This window comes from Pseudochaenichthys georgianus, chromosome 5, assembly GCF_902827115.2.
Source record: "Pseudochaenichthys georgianus chromosome 5, fPseGeo1.2, whole genome shotgun sequence".
Taxonomy (NCBI): Eukaryota; Metazoa; Chordata; class Actinopteri; order Perciformes; family Channichthyidae; genus Pseudochaenichthys; species Pseudochaenichthys georgianus.
This window is the reverse complement of record NC_047507.1, coordinates 21,300,510-21,317,914: the sequence shown is the minus strand read 5'-3', so window position 1 is coordinate 21,317,914 and position 17,405 is coordinate 21,300,510. Positions and strand designations below refer to the sequence as shown.

General features: G+C 46.9%; 1 protein-coding gene across 1 annotated transcript in view; it reads right to left on the bottom strand.

The window, feature by feature from the left end:
- col7a1 (collagen, type VII, alpha 1) overlaps positions 1-16,606 on the bottom strand; it is a 78,672-nt gene extending 62,066 nt beyond the window's left edge. The window contains exons 1-8 of the mRNA XM_034084051.2: positions 16,412-16,606; positions 5,699-5,772; positions 5,406-5,586; positions 3,916-4,072; positions 3,722-3,815; positions 3,454-3,612; positions 3,185-3,342; positions 2,751-2,880 (exon numbers count right to left, since the gene is read on the bottom strand). Coding sequence (XP_033939942.2) covers positions 2,751-2,880; positions 3,185-3,342; positions 3,454-3,612; positions 3,722-3,815; positions 3,916-4,072; positions 5,406-5,586; positions 5,699-5,762 — 943 coding nt within the window. The 5' untranslated portion in view covers positions 5,763-5,772; positions 16,412-16,606. The remainder of the gene's footprint in view (positions 1-2,750; positions 2,881-3,184; positions 3,343-3,453; positions 3,613-3,721; positions 3,816-3,915; positions 4,073-5,405; positions 5,587-5,698; positions 5,773-16,411) is intronic.
- Between the last annotated feature and the right edge of the window lie 799 nt (positions 16,607-17,405).

Genomic DNA, 17,405 nt, shown 5'->3' with positions numbered 1-17,405 from the left:
TGTGAAGGCAGCGGCTGGACCCTTCGAGGGAGGCAGAGATGGAGGGCCTCGTCCTCCTTCTTTTTCGACTCGCATCTCCTCTGCATGGAGGCGAGAGCGGAGCCGAAAATCCCCTCGGGAACGATGGGTATGTCTAGCACATCCTCCTTTTCCCGGTCTGGGAGGTTGGTGAGGTTGAGCCATCTAGCTCTTTCCTGCACCACCATGATCCCCATTGCCTTGCCCGTGGCCTGGACGGCGCAGCGTTGGACACGGAGACAAATGTCTGTGACCGCGGCCATCTCATCCAGAACGGCCGGTCCAGGATTGCTTTACAGATCCTCGCAGAGCTCCGCTTGGTATGCGGTTAGCAGCGAGGAAACGTTCAGAGCCCTGGCGGACAACGCTGCGGCTCTGTAGGACAGTTCTGTCATGGTCGACTGGAATCGGTCCGCCTTCGCTGGCAGCGTGGGGTTCCTGCTCGGTGACGATCCCATCCTCGGTAGGAGGTGGGCTGCCACCAGCGGTTCCATAGGCGGTATGCGGAGCAGGCCGAGCCTCTCCATACCGTCACAGTCTAGGGAGGAGGCACCCTGGATTGGGGCCTTGTTGCTAAAGGGCCGGTCTCTCCACGAGACCGACACCTCATCCAACATCTCCGGGAAGACCGGAAGGAGTTGTCTCTTTGTCCTCGTTGCTTGGGGAAAATGTTTCCCCTCGTAACGGGACCTGGAGGTCTCCTTGGCCATTTCGGGCCACGGGATGTCTAGCCTGGACGCGGCACACTGACACACAGCCTGCAGGTCCATGCTCAGACAGGGCGAAGCTGGTGTGCTATCGCCCGGGAGAGCAGCCATCGCTCCCGGCTTTGCAGCTTGAGCCGATGACATGAAGATATCGTCTTCTTGCTCATCCGAATCAGACAGGAGGAACTCAGAGGCATCCTCTTCGTCCTCCATGTAATCCAATTCCAGGATATCCTCCGCGGGCGAAACCATGGTGAGGTCTAGCCGGGAGCCCCAGCTTGGTAAAGCGTGGGGCTCCGTTCCCGCGTCTCTTGTTGCCACCGGGTCCCGGCCTGACACGGCGCGGGATTCCGGTTCCGCAGCTGCCGCTGTTAATGAGCCCCAGACCGACACAGTGAGGGGCTCAATCTCTGCGGCGGACGCCCCCGCGTCTTGATTGCCAGCCGGCAAATCAGTGAACATGAGGGGGTCCTGTCCCGACAAGCTAGCTTGGCGTGCTAACCGTCGGCGGAGGCTCTTTATGGTGAAACGGGCACAATGCCCGCACGAGCCGGGGTTGTCAATGGCCTCCTGGGCGTGTTCCAGCCCGAGGCAGGACGAGCAGACCTGGTGTGAGTCTGTGCCTGATATCTTCAACCCGCAGCCGCAGAGTCGAGCCTCCGAGTCCCTGACTCCTCTGGTGTGAGGGAGAGAGGCGTCCATCTTGTTCGCCGCGTGGCGTGGAGAGGACCCGCTCGTAACAGGTACGTCGTCGAGAAAAAAATGTTACCAACCTGTCTTTAATCCGGACAAAAAGGACGGTGTAGGTCTTTTTTCTCAAAGAATATTAACTGGTGTGTTAATATTCTTTAATCCTTTCCTCCTCCGTGAGAAAGAGAAAAGAAAAACGTCCTCGCTACCGTGGTGTCGGTAGTGAGGGAAAGCAAGCTAGCGACAGGTGTGTTGCTAGCTTGAAAAAATCAAAACCGTACCTTAATTCCCGAGGAAGAAACGGCGAGGTCGATTATAATACTAACTGGTGTTAGTATTAGCAGTCTTCTTGCGAAGCAGGAAGGGTAGCCGGCGAGCGCCCGTCGACCGAAATTTAGATTTGGGTTCAGTCTGTGGACTGTTACGGCCCGTCCACACGACAGCGTCGACAGCTTCAATCTGCCCATTCACTTTGAATGGGGTGACGTCACGTTGCCTCGCTTTTTCGCCGAACTGAATTGTGGGTAGCATAGCGGTCCGTCTCCACCGGAGTAGCCAGCGCCAGCCAATCAAATCCCGTTTCGGAAAATCTGACAGCTCAAACCGTAGCCAATCAAACCCTCGTAAGCTGGGAGAGATATCCCACCGTTCATTTCTATATTTCAAAAAAAGATGGAGGAGAAACTAATTATCGCTGTAGCAAATCACCCGGTTTTGTATGACCAGACCCCCTTCACCTACCGGGATACAAACCGGAGGAACCAGGCATGGAGGGAGGTGGCAGAGACAGTGGGTGAAACTGGTAGGTTTTCACCTGTTTGGGGAGTTTATATATATATATATATTGCTCCCATAAAATCCCCGGGGGTTTTTGCTTTGTATGTCGGGGGCGGGAGATTCATGTGATTGGTTGTTGGTCGCGTTGCTTGAATAAAATCCCCAAGCTTCAGACACGCCCAGCTCCAAGCTTCTTTTGAAGCTGTAGTGTGGACGCTCCGTTAAGCTAGCCCGGCTACCATAGAGATGTGCTCTGAAGCGAGAAGAGGTGTTTGAATGACGCATGCGACATAGCGCAAGCTACTTATAGGGGGTGGATTCCCTGACGCTGATGTCAAGATCACCAGCCAATCAGGATTGGCGTAATGAGATTGATGCTTCTGTTTGCTCCGCGATGAGGCGTATCCATAGTGAGACATCGAACGGATTATGAATGAGAACTCACATGTTAAATTATATTATGGCTTAAAGTTATGCATAATTTAGGGCGTGAACGCTTTGAGTGACTGGTGATTAACCTCACAGCCCGAAGCTGTTGGCTCTTCACATTTGACTTACTTGTTCGTTGTTTGGCAGAAGCAGACTCCCCCAAACTGTTTGGGTATTGGGCAATGACAGTCACCAGGTAGTCGGTTCCTGACCTCAGCTCTCGTGCGGAAAACGTCCTCTGACTGGCAGGGACAGTGTCCTGCGGGGATAGACAGAGTATATTTTGCGAAGTTAGTGACTAATTTAGATGGGTGAGACATGAAATTCTTTTATTTTCATTATGTCTGCCAGGATAAGCAAATGTTACTCTTTGCTCTGCCAAGTTGTAATCCCAACAGCATTTACATAAAGAAGATCCACCCAAAGACATGTTTATACCAATCCTGAAGGCATGTGGTCCTCTTGCAAAGCACGATTGACTTTGGATTCTTAAACTGCAATTAAAAACGTGTGTGTGTGTCACCTCCAGGTGTCAGGAATTTAATTTCAACAGCTGAACCTACCTGACGCATGTCTGCTGTGATAGGCTGACCCAAGCCGGAGAGTGGCACATACTGGATCACATAGCCACTCAAAGGACCCCCCGCTGCACTCCAGCGAAACCTTAGAGTATCAGACGTCTGGCCTGTGAACTGAATGTTTGACGGACCAGAAAATGCCTCTGAAAGCAGGTTGAAACATAGATACAATTAAATGCAGGTTTACAATGTGACAATAAAGTCTGAGTCTACGTTTGTTAAGGTAACCCACATCACCCACATGACCTACATACCATCACTAGCGTAAACTCCTCCTGCTTTGGTACACAGTTGAGGGCTCACAAGAGGAAGAAGAGTGTTCAGCTGTTTAAAGTCCCCAACAAAGGATGTAAAATCACTGCTGGGCTGGGAGGAGATCTGAGACAGTTCACTCCTGTCTGCACTTTTTATACCTAACAAAACACAGAACATAAAAAAAAAAGAGAAATCAATGTTGCTTGAGTGTAAAATAAAATCCCAATTGTTTTGCTTTGCAGAGGCACTGCTAGGTGAGACACTTACCGACTGCAAACACATGAACTCCCTGACTGCGGAGCTTCTGTGCTGGTTCCTGCACGCTGTCTTGTGACTTCCCATCTGTGATCAGGATGGTGATCTGAAATGTACCCACAGGTGGAATAAGAAACACAAAAAGCACTATGTTAAGTATGCTATTTTATAAATACAAAAGTCCTAAGAATGGCTGCTCCTCAGACCTTTGGGACATCCCGACTCGACGCAGGATTGAAGAAGTTATCTGCAACAAACTTGAGACCAGCACCAGTGCGTGTGTTTCCACCCTTATAGTTCAGACTCTCCACAGCGTTGACCAGATCAGTGCCATCCAGGTAGGTAGTCAATTTAAATTCAACTCTGGAGGGAGATACATTTACATTAAATACATAATGCTGCACCTGCTTTAGGATCATTTGTCATTGCATGTACAGAAGAGTAATAAATAGGGATGTAACGATATACCGAATATCGCGATAAATAAACGTCTCAATACCGCCGTGAGACTGACAAAATCTACCGCGATATTACATGGTTAATTATTATTATTTATTTTAAACCTTTATTTAACCAGGTGGTCCCATTGAGATCATCGATATCTTTTTCAAGGGAGACCTGTGTCCAACATGGCAGCAAGTAGGTTGCAACATCAACATAAAACAACAGATAACACAAAAGGACATCGTATTTACAGGGCTACATGTACGTACCTAGAAACATTGACAAGTACCAACAGTATATTTATATCTCGCCCTGTCAATAAGCCTCACCTTCTTAGCAAAAACGGTATTGTTTTTGAAGTGGTGGAGAGACATTGCACAGTTTTACCCACTGCTGAGGGTAGCATATCTCTCTGCCCCATAGAGGTGGCGTTAGACTTTTTCGCTGTCCGTCATTTTGACAGACAGGATCGTACGGCAAAGTACGGTTTGGAAAGGATATAATTTCCTTTTGGAGGGCATGCATAAATCGGCAAACACCAGAGCCTCGCTGTGGGGAAACTTTGGCGCCGTTCCGAGTTTGTTCTAATCTGTCAAAATGACAGACTGCTTTCAGATTTTTCAGTCATTGTTTAAAAAAAAACGGTTAACTGCTGTCCCAGCAACATCAGTACAAAGCGAGAGTTTTTTCTACAGCATTTATATTGTAAACACCCAAACATCCCAGCTTCTACTTGGAAATGTGGACATGCTCATATTCCTAAAAACCTGTCTGATGATGCAGAGTGAGTGAGTTAGTGAGTTTGAGTTGAGTTACTTGAAAAACTAAAGTGAAACTTGATTTATTGTATTGCAGGGTCTGATTATGAAATGTCCTTGTTTATTTGTGAGATGCAGTGGCACAAAGAAAATGCCTACTTTGTTTGGTAGTACTAGTAGGTACAAAAACACTGGTTGTTCTTGTTCCAGTCTGTTACTGTCACTTTGTTTTTGATACTTTAAAATACTACTATCCTACTAAAATTCTGTACAAATCAGATTTATTATTTAATAAAGATATTTTCTTCAAGTAAAAAAAAAAAGAATTCAAAATAAATGTTTCCCCCATACGTTTTTGAATGTATTTTTCAATATCGCGACAAATATCGTACCGTGGACTTGTTATCGCGATATTATCGTACTGTGAGTTTTTGGCATCGTTACATCCCTAATAATGAATATGAATGTTTGTGAATATTAATAATGTCAGTCACCTGGAGGTGTCGCTGTATTGTATTGCACCAAACCGTATCCCGGTCTCGCTGACAAAGCTGGCAAATGGTTTGACGATTCCAGTCATAAAGCCTTTCACCTGAAGAAAGTTTGCTCGGCCAATACTGGAAGACCCGTCAACCAAGAAAACAATATCTGCTGCTTGCACATTATTACACCTGCCTGCAAATACAGAGGGATGAAGAATACATTGAGAGAACACACTTTTTGTATTTAAACAAACACAAATTGGAGCTGGTGTGGTAGTTGGGAGGATCATTTGATTTATATTTACCCTGAGCTTCAGCCTGTTTCATGGAGAACAGCAGGACAGTCACAGTGAAAAACCAGGTCCCCATCTTCACAAACCTTGGGCACAAAGAGAGAACACTTGTTTTATCATGTCTGAAACCATCAGAACTCAATGCAAATCAGTCTGACCACATTACAAAATTGTAACTTTATAGTTATTTTACATTTTCTGTTAATAGCAGCATTTGTTTCATAAACATTTAATTGAAGCCCCCTTTTGAATTACATTGTATCGAATGGGTGTACAAAAAGGTCTTTGAAGAAAGACCTTTATGTACCTATATGTTTTTTTTTTATCATTCATTTTGCTAATGTATAACAATTAAAAAATTGTACTTTGAGACCATCAAAGTAGTACCAGTAAATGGAGAAAAATACATTTGATTGGGAATCAAATGTATTACAAAATATATAAACCTTGAAGAAACACACTCCTCAATGTCAGTCTTGGTACTTTAATGACAAAGATGACGACACCCTGAAACAGAGCAATGCCGCAGGATAAGCTGACAATTACATACATGCATGTCATAACCAATACACATATATTCAATTACATATATTAAAGACACACTAAACAGTAGTGGAAACAGTCTTCCATGAGTGAGTGGATGTACGTCTCAACTCGAGGCGGAGTGAATGAACAACATGTGAACTAAAATGGCCGCTAGGCACTACCGGGTCAAAGCACGGCATATCCGGGAAGCGACAGCAGTGACGCTGCCCTCTTGTGGCCGGCGATAAACTCTTCATCCCCCCCAGACCGGAAAGCTATGGGACGGAATAGGTTAACGGTCTAAATCTAGCTGCCGGACTCGGGCTCGTAACGTGCAGGCGGCCTCCTCACGCGGCCTGGCCGAGTAGGCTGGGGCAGCATCGGCGGCGACTGCGGCACTGGTGCGCCCAGGAAGGCACCCGTAGGAACGGTGATGTCAGAGGACGCCTCACCAGCAGGTGCCGGTGGGGAAGCGCCCATAGCCGAGTCGCGGGGTCCAACAGCCGGCCGCTGAGCGATCCCCTGGGGCGTCGCCCAGCCCGGGTGGATAGGTGGGGGCTGATGGTCCAGAGCAGCGGGCGGCGGCAAGGGCGCAGCCGGCTGCTCACGGGCGCAGGGTGTGGCCGGCGTATAGGCACGGAGGAAGTGCCGGTTGCGCAGTGTCAAATGTCCCGCACCGTCAACCCTGATCCGATACTGGTCGTGGCCCGGCGACTCCACCACGATCCCTGACCTGTCCCATTTATGGGGGCTCGGGCCTTGCTGGTTCTGGAGGAATACCCTTTCGCCGAGTGCCAATGGGCGGAGCGGTCTTGAGTGAGTCCCCAGAGACTCGGTGGTACGGGACATACGGGTCCGAAGGGCGTCCTCCTTCGCCGCCCATGCCTCGCGCCATAGCAGGCGGATGTGCGGTTCTCGAAGGAGAGCGAGCCACGAAGGGGGCGGCCGAAGATGATCTGCGCTGGCGAGAGGTTGCAGTCGGGGTCAGGCGTGTTTCGCAGCTGCAGCATAGCACGCAGGAAGCGGTCCTGATCAAGGCCACCCGACGGGCCGGTGTTGGTCATCAGGAGGCGCTTAGCGGTCTTAACCGCAACTTCTGCCCTCCCATTCGACTGCGGGACGACACAAACGGTGTTTGACGTGCCATAAGCGGAGGAAGTCCTCAGTGTGGCTCGCCTTGAATTCCGGACCACCGTCGCTCGAGAGCTCCTTCGGTACGCCGAAGGTGGCGAAGAATGAACGGAGGTGTTGGACCAGGCCAGCTGAGCCCGCCAGGGCAGTACCCGCCGTAGAGCTCAGGACCTCTACCCAGCCCGAGAGACGGTCCCCGACAACTAGGTAGTGGCGGCCCCCATAGTCGAAGAAGTCAGCAAACACCGCCTCGAATGGCGTGGACAGGGGTGAGGACGGCAGGGGGGGTGTAGCCGCCTGTGACGGAGCATTGCGGTTGCAGTCTGCACATCCGTCCCTGGTGGCTTGAATGTTCCCAGACATCCCGGGCCAGTAAACTATGGCTCGGGCATGCTGCCCCATCGCTGAGGTTCCCTGGTGGGCGGCATGGAGATGCTGAAGGACTCTCCCACGGAGGGATGGGGGGACCACGACGCGGTCCCGATAGAGCAGGACGCCGTCCTGTGCGTAGATGGACTCACAGACCGATGACAGACTCGCCAGGGCAGGGTCATTTACGTCAATCCCACCCTCCTGCTCGATGAGTTGGAGGAGGTGGCCGAGGCATCCGTCAGCTGCTGTCTCCCGTGCGAGGAGGGGCCAAGAGACGGCTCCGAGCTCCCGTGCGTCGTCGCGGATGGAGGCCATGAGTGCTGACTCCACGGCATCAGGCCCGCTCGGCAGCCCCAATGAGAGGCCGTTCGCTGAGCCCGAGGGGGAAGGATGCCTCGACGTGGCATCAGCAGCATAGTTGCTCTTGCCAGGCAGATGCACAATGTCAAAGCGCCATGTGAGGGTGCGCTGCTTGAGTCTAAACAGACGCGAGTTTGTGATCTCATCCAGCGTACGGTCGCCAAAGATCTTCACCAACGGCTTATGGTCGGTGACCACGACGAGGTTGTCGGACCCCTGCGTGAAGTACCGCGTCTGTTCCAGACCCCAGGCCACAGCTAGGGCCTCTCCCTCGACGGCCGCATAGCGCTGCTCCGCAGGGGACAGGAAACGCGGGCCCGCGAGGGTGATCCTCCATCCACCTGGCCAGCAGTCCGGTATGCCCGAGGCACAGTGACAATGTTGCTGGAGCAGGAAGTAGCCAATGCCACGCATGGACCAGTCAGGGCGGAGTCAGCTACGCTTCTGCATGTCGTAGATCTCCACGCCCTCACGGATGGCCTCCATTATGGCTTGCTTGGACGCCTGGAAGGCCTCCTCCAGAACGGGGGACCATAGGAACACACAGCGTGGGCTGAGGAACGGCTTAAATGGAGCCATCGTGTCACGCAACTGGGCGTAGTTGGCCACCTGGTTGACAAGGCCGAACCAACTCCTGATGTCCGTCGTGGATCTAGGGGTGGGGAAGTCCCGGATGGCGTCCAAGTATTTCGGGAGCGGTTCGATGGTAGATTCCGACACCCTGAAGCCAGCAAAATCGACGCACCTCTCCGCGAACTGAAACTTGTCTGAGTTCAACACGATTCCTGACCGGCCGACACGCATCAGGAAGTCGATGGTCCTCCACCAGTGTTGCTCCAGGTCGGTGTCATAGTGGATGGTGTCATCCACGCAACGTTCCTTGCGTTCATAGTCCAAGAGGACGGCATCAAACCGACGGTTGTAGCCATCCCCTGATGACAGGAAACCCTGTGGTGCCCTGGTGTAGCGCCAACGGCCGAAGGGTGTGATGAAGGTAGTGAGGTGGCGATCCAACTCACGCAGGGGGACACTGTGGTAGCCATTCCAGGCGTCCGTGACGGTCTTCCAGGTGCCCTTCGGGACGCCGCGTGCAAGGTGGAACGGGGACTCACTCTTACATTCCGGGCACGTTTAGCCCCGTCCGCAGGGCTCGGGGCGGGGCTCGTCTGTGGAGTCGTCTTCAGGCGCCGGAATGACGACATGGCTGATAGGGAGGACGACGGGAGAGCGTTACGGGCCATCTCTCTGTTCTCGACGAGTGCAATTACGTCATTAACTGGCTTAACCAGGACGTCAGGTGTCCCCAGCGTCTCGCGGCGTATGTCCGAGTCATAAATGCCATTGAGCAGAACATCACGGATGATGTGGTCGGTATAGTCCACGTCCTTACCACACTCGCATACCGCATTATATGCACATGTCTCTGCTTTACCCCGCACTCTGGCAGTGAATGCACGGAATGTCTCATCGCGTTCCTGGCGGAGCTGAAGTAGTTCGGTGCACAGGACGCATGTAGCGACTGGGATGACAGCTAGGGAACGCATGACGGTGATTAGGTCTGGCAAGGGTCCGGAAGCGGCGTCGGGAGCGGCTTTCAACAGGCTGTCTCCAAGTACAGGCCCAGCGCACTGAAACAGCTGGAAGGGGGCCTGGGCATCCCCTATGCCTGAGCCGGCGAGGAATACGTCCCATCGGCGGATGAACACGTTCCATTCCTCTATCGACACACCCACATCAACTTTGGGCCGATCGAGTCTCGGGCCGTGAGGGGCTGCGTGCTGGTGGCTAAATCCATGAATAAATCCATGAATCGTCAATATAGCAATGACGAGTGCTTCAGACAAGTCTTGGGATTCGAACTCGCAGCCGGGGACAGGGCATCCAACAATGACCATGGTGTCGTCATGAAGAAACAAACTCCTCAATGTCAGTCTTGGTACTTTAATGACAAAGATGACGACACCCTGAAACAGAGCAATGCCGCAGGATAAGCTGACAAAGTATTACATACATGCATGTCATGACCAATACACATATATAAAATTACATATATTAAAGACACACTAAACAGTAGTGGAAACAGTCTTACATGAGTGAGTGGATGAACGTCTCAACTCGAGGCGGAGTGAATGAACAACATGTGAACTAAAATGGCCGCTAGGCACTACCGGGTCAAAGCACGGCATATCCGGGCAGCGACAGCAGTGACGCTGCCCTCTTGTGGCCGGCGATAAACTCTTCAAACCTGAAAACATTTTTAATTATTCATTCTTGCAGGGTTAGACCGCCTTGTTTTTGTTTAAACTAATACTCCTTCTTTCCTTGTGGCTTCAGGTCGTGTAGGTCTCTGTTGGAACCCTCTTCTGTCAGATCAAATGTTGCCATCACAATCATCAAAATGTCAATGTCAAAGTCAACATTATTGTCAATCTTCCAGTTTGTAGTGTCAGACAGTCATATTTGTTTTTAATTTATTTGAGGCTCCTAATGTTATTATGTTCCTGTTCAGCTGCATTACACGTCATTTGTTCCACAGCCTATGTTGAGGGTAGTTAAGCCCTGTTATTTGTCACAGTCTCCATGTTTCTTTAGAGTTATTGCCATTGTTCCTGCCTGTACCTGTTCTGAACCACCTAGCATCTTTGATATATACGCCTATATGCCTGCCAACCTCCCTTTGAACACATTTTCTTGATCTAAATGTTTGTCTGACTACCAAGTGTTTCGCTTGTATTATACCAGTTAAACTTGACACGATGCTTTAGGTGAAAGTCATGTTTGCATGTTACATGTTCACTGTTAGCATTGTAAAACTACTCAGACTAAATAGTTCCTACTTCTTACACTAGCATAAATACCCAAATCAGAGCTAGTGCAAGTTAAGGCAGGAATATGAAATTGATCAATTACAATAAAACCAAAACAAACATTAACACCTGTTAAGATGGCTTACTGATTCGAAATTACAATATAATATATTGTTATGATGAATTTAGTAAGACCTTCACATTACAATGGATAATGACCTTAAAATCTGAACACTGAAGCCAGGGAAAATATTATTGTAACTCTTGTCATTAACTTTGTGTCAATACAAACATTGACCTGCAATGTGGACACATCCAAATTAATGGCAAATACCAGATACGCATAAACAAATGTTCCCTGACCTGCAACTCGAAACTCAAGTTGATAAAATATGTTTATACAATTGTGATCTGTGAGTATGAAATCAACACCCCACATATTTAACAATTCATTTTCTTAATTGCCAAAACAGAACTACATTGTCCATCATGCATTGTTGTGACAATGCAACACAGTAAACATCACAAACACTTAATCATGTATGTTGGAAACACATTGAGCAATGTAATGATGAAAATGATCTGCTTATGTTTTACTTTTCATTACTTGTATTGTATTTGTTGTGTTTAACCTGTATAATGTCAGATGCAAATATTAACAATGTGATATACTTGGCGTCACACATTTATGTCCTAAAATGTCATATAAAAAAGGCAACATTTGTTCTCCTTACCAGCTAAATTAATCACTGCATTCTCACGTAAAATAAATCAGGACAAAATGTATGATTAAAGGAGCAGATAAACTCCTCTAAAGTCTGTTGGCCAGATTTAACTATTTTTGTTTCAGGAGTGAAGCACATACTCATCTACTGCCCACTGCATGAACCATATTTCCATAAGAATGTACTACTATATGTCTGGAGTGCAAAAGCCAGAACAGAATGCAATTGTGTTATTATGAAACTGAATTTGTACATGCTTTGGTGCATACAATAAGACAGTCCAGGACTTTCACATGTAGATTTTCTTTTTGGCCTGTGTCACATTTACACATCATCATCATCATCATCATCATCATCATCATCATCATCATCATCATCATCATCATCATCATCATCATCATCATCATCATCATCATCATCATCACAAGTTAGGAGCTAAACTATCAATCTCAGCCCATTTCTGTGACAGCAATCATCTGATAAGCGGAATCCGATATGTATGTGGGGTACTTCTTTCCATAACAACCTACATACACAATCACATATTCATAGAGGTAATGCAAGACACAGTGGCACTGGCTACTGCAAATAGCTGACAGATGTTGAGCCAATGGACAAAACCTCTGATCTACTCTGTAGAACTATGGTAGCTACAGTAAACATTGTCAGGATCAAAACCACCGGAAACCACTTAAGTTAATGAAACCAAATGTATGAGAGAGAGCAGCAGGACAACATCAGACATACGTGATTTTCTGAGCATGTAAAGGAATGCAAGGAAAATCAACATCATCTGGAATGTGGTCACTTTCATGGCATATTGATAGGACATTGACCTGAACCAGACTGACTGTCAGTGCTCCCCTGAGAACTAGCCCACATGAGACAGCTGTAGTTGATAATCACGCAGACAAGCCCCAAAACATTCCCAGCAGACAGAAAAAAGGGCTCTTGCTGCAGTGCTGTACTATTATACTATGGCTATACAATAGCTGTTACGGATAGAAACATGTATTGGCTTCTTTCTAAGAGTTGGATGAGAAAACTGACACCATTGTCACATCTATCTCATACATAGCAGTACACGGCCAAAGTTAGCTTAGTTTAGCAAACAGGGAGACACTGCTATCTCAGTTGGATCCATCCATCCATCTTCTCCCGCTTATCCGTGGTCGGGTCGCGGGGGTAGCAGTTCCAGCAGAGAGCCCCAAACTTCCTTTTCCCTGGCCACATCAACCAGCTCTGACTGGGGGATCCCAAGGCGCTCCCAGGCCAGCGAAGAGATATAATCCCTCCACCTGGTCCTAGGTCTACCCCTTGGTCTCTTCCCAGCTGGACGTGCCTGGAACACCTCCCTAGGGAGGCGCCCAGGTGGCATCCTAACTAGGTGCCCAAACCACCTCAACTGGCTCCTTTCGACGCAAAGGAGGAGCGGCTCAACTCCGAGTCCCTCCCTGATGACCGAACTTCTCACCTTATCCCTAAGAGAGACACCAGCCACCCTGCGGAGAAAACCCATCTCGGCCGCTTGTATCCGCGTACCACCATGGTGGTGGTGGGGTTATGGTATGGGCAGGCGTATGTTATGGACGACGAACACAGGCCACTCGATTCACAACATTACCCTAACCCTAACCCTAACCCTACCCCTCACACCAGATACTGACTGGTTTTCGGACCCCCCCAGACCCCCCCAATAAAGCAAAACTGCACGTTTCAGAGTGGCCTTTTATTGTGGCCAGCCTAAGGCACACCTGTGCAATAATCATGCTGTCTAATCAGCATCTTGATATGCCACACCTGTGAGGTGGGATGGATTATCTCGGCAAAGGAGAAGTGCTCACTATCACAGATGTTTTCAGATTTGTGAACAATATTTGAGAGAAATGGTTATTTTGTGTATATAGAAAATGTTTTAGATCTTTGAGTTCATCTCATGAAAAATGGGAGCAAAAACAGAAGTGTTGCGTTTATATTTTTGTTCAGTGTACATTGTGTACTGAGCATAGACACAGTGAATACTCATTATCAATCTCTAAAAACCCTTATGACTAAAAATACACCAGCATCTCTTGGCCTTTTCCCATTTTATTTTATTTGTTCAAGACTTCTAGACATTTCCTCAAGCCAGAAGCTCATACTAAGCCATGAATGTGTGTTCCTGATTTAAGATGCAGAGCCCACAACAGTTGTTTTTACCAAACTCAAAAGGCACACATTAGCTTAATATGTTCCAAATGTAACGCTCATTTCCGTTTTTTTAAAGTATTTATTCTCAGACTTCTACGGCAATACAATTAAATAAGGTACAATTAGCTCATGCCGAGCCACATCAGCATGTTCACCTTTGATGTTATTTTCATTTACTGTAATCTAATGAAACCATGCATATTTCTGGTTTCATTATGTTAACCAGGTTTTGAGACCACAGTCCATACCCACAGCCTTTTCCGAGCAATTGCATCTTGACTTACTTAACAGATCATAATTAAAAGGCATTAATTACGTGAGAGCCATCAAAAAACTGCTGGAAACTAAAATTGGTATCGGTATATGTTGAAAGCTTTCTCTTCCTGTCACTCACACAATATACCCACAAACCCTACTGTAATTAAGGCCCCTTTCTAAAGTTAGAGTCCTGTGGGAGTAACATCCTTTGCTGATAAAGTCATGTTTTATTACAGCATATGCAAATACATTCATCAAGTACATTCCTAGGGTGGCCTCCACACCTGGAAATGTTTAAAGAAGAAAGTAATAGCCCCACCCACCATAGGCCACCTGGGACTTAAACAAAACACAGGGGTTTAGAAGGTCAATGTTTAGAATAAAAGTGCAGCTAAATGCCACCCTCAACAGTAATCAAGTGAGGACTGGGTGTGGGGAAAAAACAACCTGTCACCAAGGCATAGATAGAGGAAGAAAAGGACTTTGCGGGGACAGGAAGAAAAGGAGATTTGGACTCATCCCACTGAATCTGGTGGGAGCAGTACAGAGGCTGCATTCTGAAAGCTCGGCTCAGGCAGGATCACAGAGTTGTGGTTTAGTAGAGATGCCATTCTCCCAGGGGGGGCGGCGGGCCACAATGCAGGATTGGGTAAGAGCCAGTTACTCTCAGCATAACATCAGTCATCAGGGGACAGAAAGTGACACACATGGACAGGGGGATGTAGGGTCATATTAGGGTGGGGTGCCACAGTAAATTACCAAAGTCTCCTGCAAATTTGCTCACACACCAGAATGTTGTGTACTTGGATAACAAAAGCTGCTGGTGGCAAGAACAGAAGAGACTTACTCCGAGTCTGTTTGGGGGTCAAAAACAAGTTGACTGGTCATTCACCTTTGACCTGTGCCCTCAGGTCAAGTGCAGCATGCCTCACTTCCGTCAATAATGAACTTTAAGTCAGTTTCTTCATCCAAGCTAAACAAAAGTACTAAAAGCAGTCAGCTTTTAAAAATATTCTGTGACCTCTTGTTGGAACAAGTTTCAAAGGAACCACTAATCTTATCCTCCTTTTTTACAAGCTTCGTGTTACTATTTACAATAGCCAGATGGAATAAATCAGGGAAATTATTGCATTTATCAATAGGGTATCTTGGTCAAAGACATAAATGAATGAGGACAAAAGTTTAAATTCCCCTAGTTTACAGCTAGTTTATTCCAAAAATAAACACAGGAAAACGTTTGTAAGAACCAGTAACATTAAAAAAATACTTAAAACACCCAGAACTTTTCCTTAAAAAGGCCTATTGTTGTTGACATTGTGAAGGAAACAACAATATTTAAAAGTACCCCTCTGAAAATAATGTTCCATTATGGTTAACAGAAAATGTTCCCTTAAAAAAACATCAAACAGACCCAGTAATCAGCAACAGTCCTCTGGATGACACACTTGGGATAAGTCCATATTGCACCAGAGTGGCACGCAAGAAAGGAAACCAAGTATGGCTGCATTGATAATGTGAATGAAAAGAGGAGGAGGGGGGGACTAAAGGTGAGGCAGAGAGAAAGGGTCTAATAATTCATGCTAAAGGCTTTTGAGCCATTAATTAAAACGTCAATGTCAATGGAATTATATCCCGGTGTTGCGTGAGAGACAGACTACAGCAACACATGGATGCACTTAGAAGTGGAACAGACAATTGAAACCAACCAGACATAAAAGCAGAGGAGGCAGAGGAGAAAGTGAAGGAGTTGATACCCTTCCTTTGTGCAGCATCATGGTGTAGCAGCCAGGAGTATAGCCCTATAACCAAATGGGTTCAACTGAGGTCAACTTGCTTGTGCACTCCCCCGTTTTCCTTTGCAACTGTAATGAATGCAAAGTCAGACAGTGTTTGTAAGGGGTATAATTAGGCCTACATATTATGTGGGAGTTAGACATCCGTTCCTTTAAATAGACATTACAAATAAATTCCGATAAATTACATTTCATGAAGGGTGAAAAAAAGGAGATTGTTCTGCTCAGTCTTGTTCAAAGTCAAGGGTTTGTTGCAGGCAAATTAATAATCTGAGGAGTTGAGTATTGGCAGATATAAGTGCCCATCGCCCAACTAGACTAGAGTTATCACCTAACAGCATGAACATGCAGAGTAAATCAATGCAGAAATACATTTTCATCCAAACATATATATTTCTGTAAAATATAAGTAGAAATGCAGCTTACAAAGTGTGCACAGCCTCAATTCAGAAAAGCACCAGTAATTCCATGAATATATTTTTATTATGCAAGTGCAAATGAGACATAAGGGCTGCCACAGAGCCCATCGCCGGGGCTCAGCTCCCCGCCTCTGACTCCTCTTACCTGGGGAAGTCTGCTCCGTGCACTGGGTCTGGGGGCCACAGCCTGCCGCTCCTCACCTTTCCACCTGTGGCATATCCAGCCGTGCACTGTCTGGAAGTCACAGAAGTATTCCCAGTCACCCGTGTCCAAAGTCACAGCTGCAAAAAAACAGAAGGCGAAGTGAACTTCTGTCGCTGCATCCCTTCAGGAGACGTAAACGCGTTGAACTGAACACAAGCAGCAGCAGAACAGTCCAGACTTGTTGGGATGCCTGAAGGGGAGTCCTACGCTCTCCCTTTCTGACTTTTTCCCCACCTCATTCTCACCGCCTCTTGTCCCTCCCTGCCCTGCTCCTGCCTGCGAGCAACCCACGTTCCCAAGCAGAGCTGTAACTTTAGCCCAGAAATCCCGCTATTTTTGTTTTTTTTAAAACACTATCGGGGTCACGATTTCACACAGGTTGATTTTTTTAACTCCCACGTGGTTTAGTTGCCTGCTTTAAATGTAAGCAGGAACATACAGGTTGACAACAAATCCCAAGAATAATACACAGATTTTCTTTAACAAATTAAAGCTAATTGTATAAATGTGTTTTTGGTTAAATGTTTTTATCTTGTTGAAGTTCAATGTTTTATGTTTTTTTGTAAAAAAGCCTACAATTGACAAATGAAAAAATACAAAACGATAAGTGGGGTCAGGTCAGCTGTCACAATGTATACTTTTTTTATACCTAATTTGCAGTGTTGGGAAAGTTCACTTTCTACATGAACTAGTTCAGTTCACAGTTCACATATTTTAAAATGAACTAGTTCAGTTCATAGTTCATAATTCAAAATGTTGAACTAAAGTTCATGGTTTCAAAAATGAACTAATTTATAGTTTATAGTTCTTTTTTCAATACGTTGCTGCGAGCTATTATTTGTCTCCTGTACGATGTTAATGGGCCATTGCAATGTTTACAATATCCTCAGAGGGCCGTACAAGTTATTGACCTCTGCTTAAAAAAACTAAAATC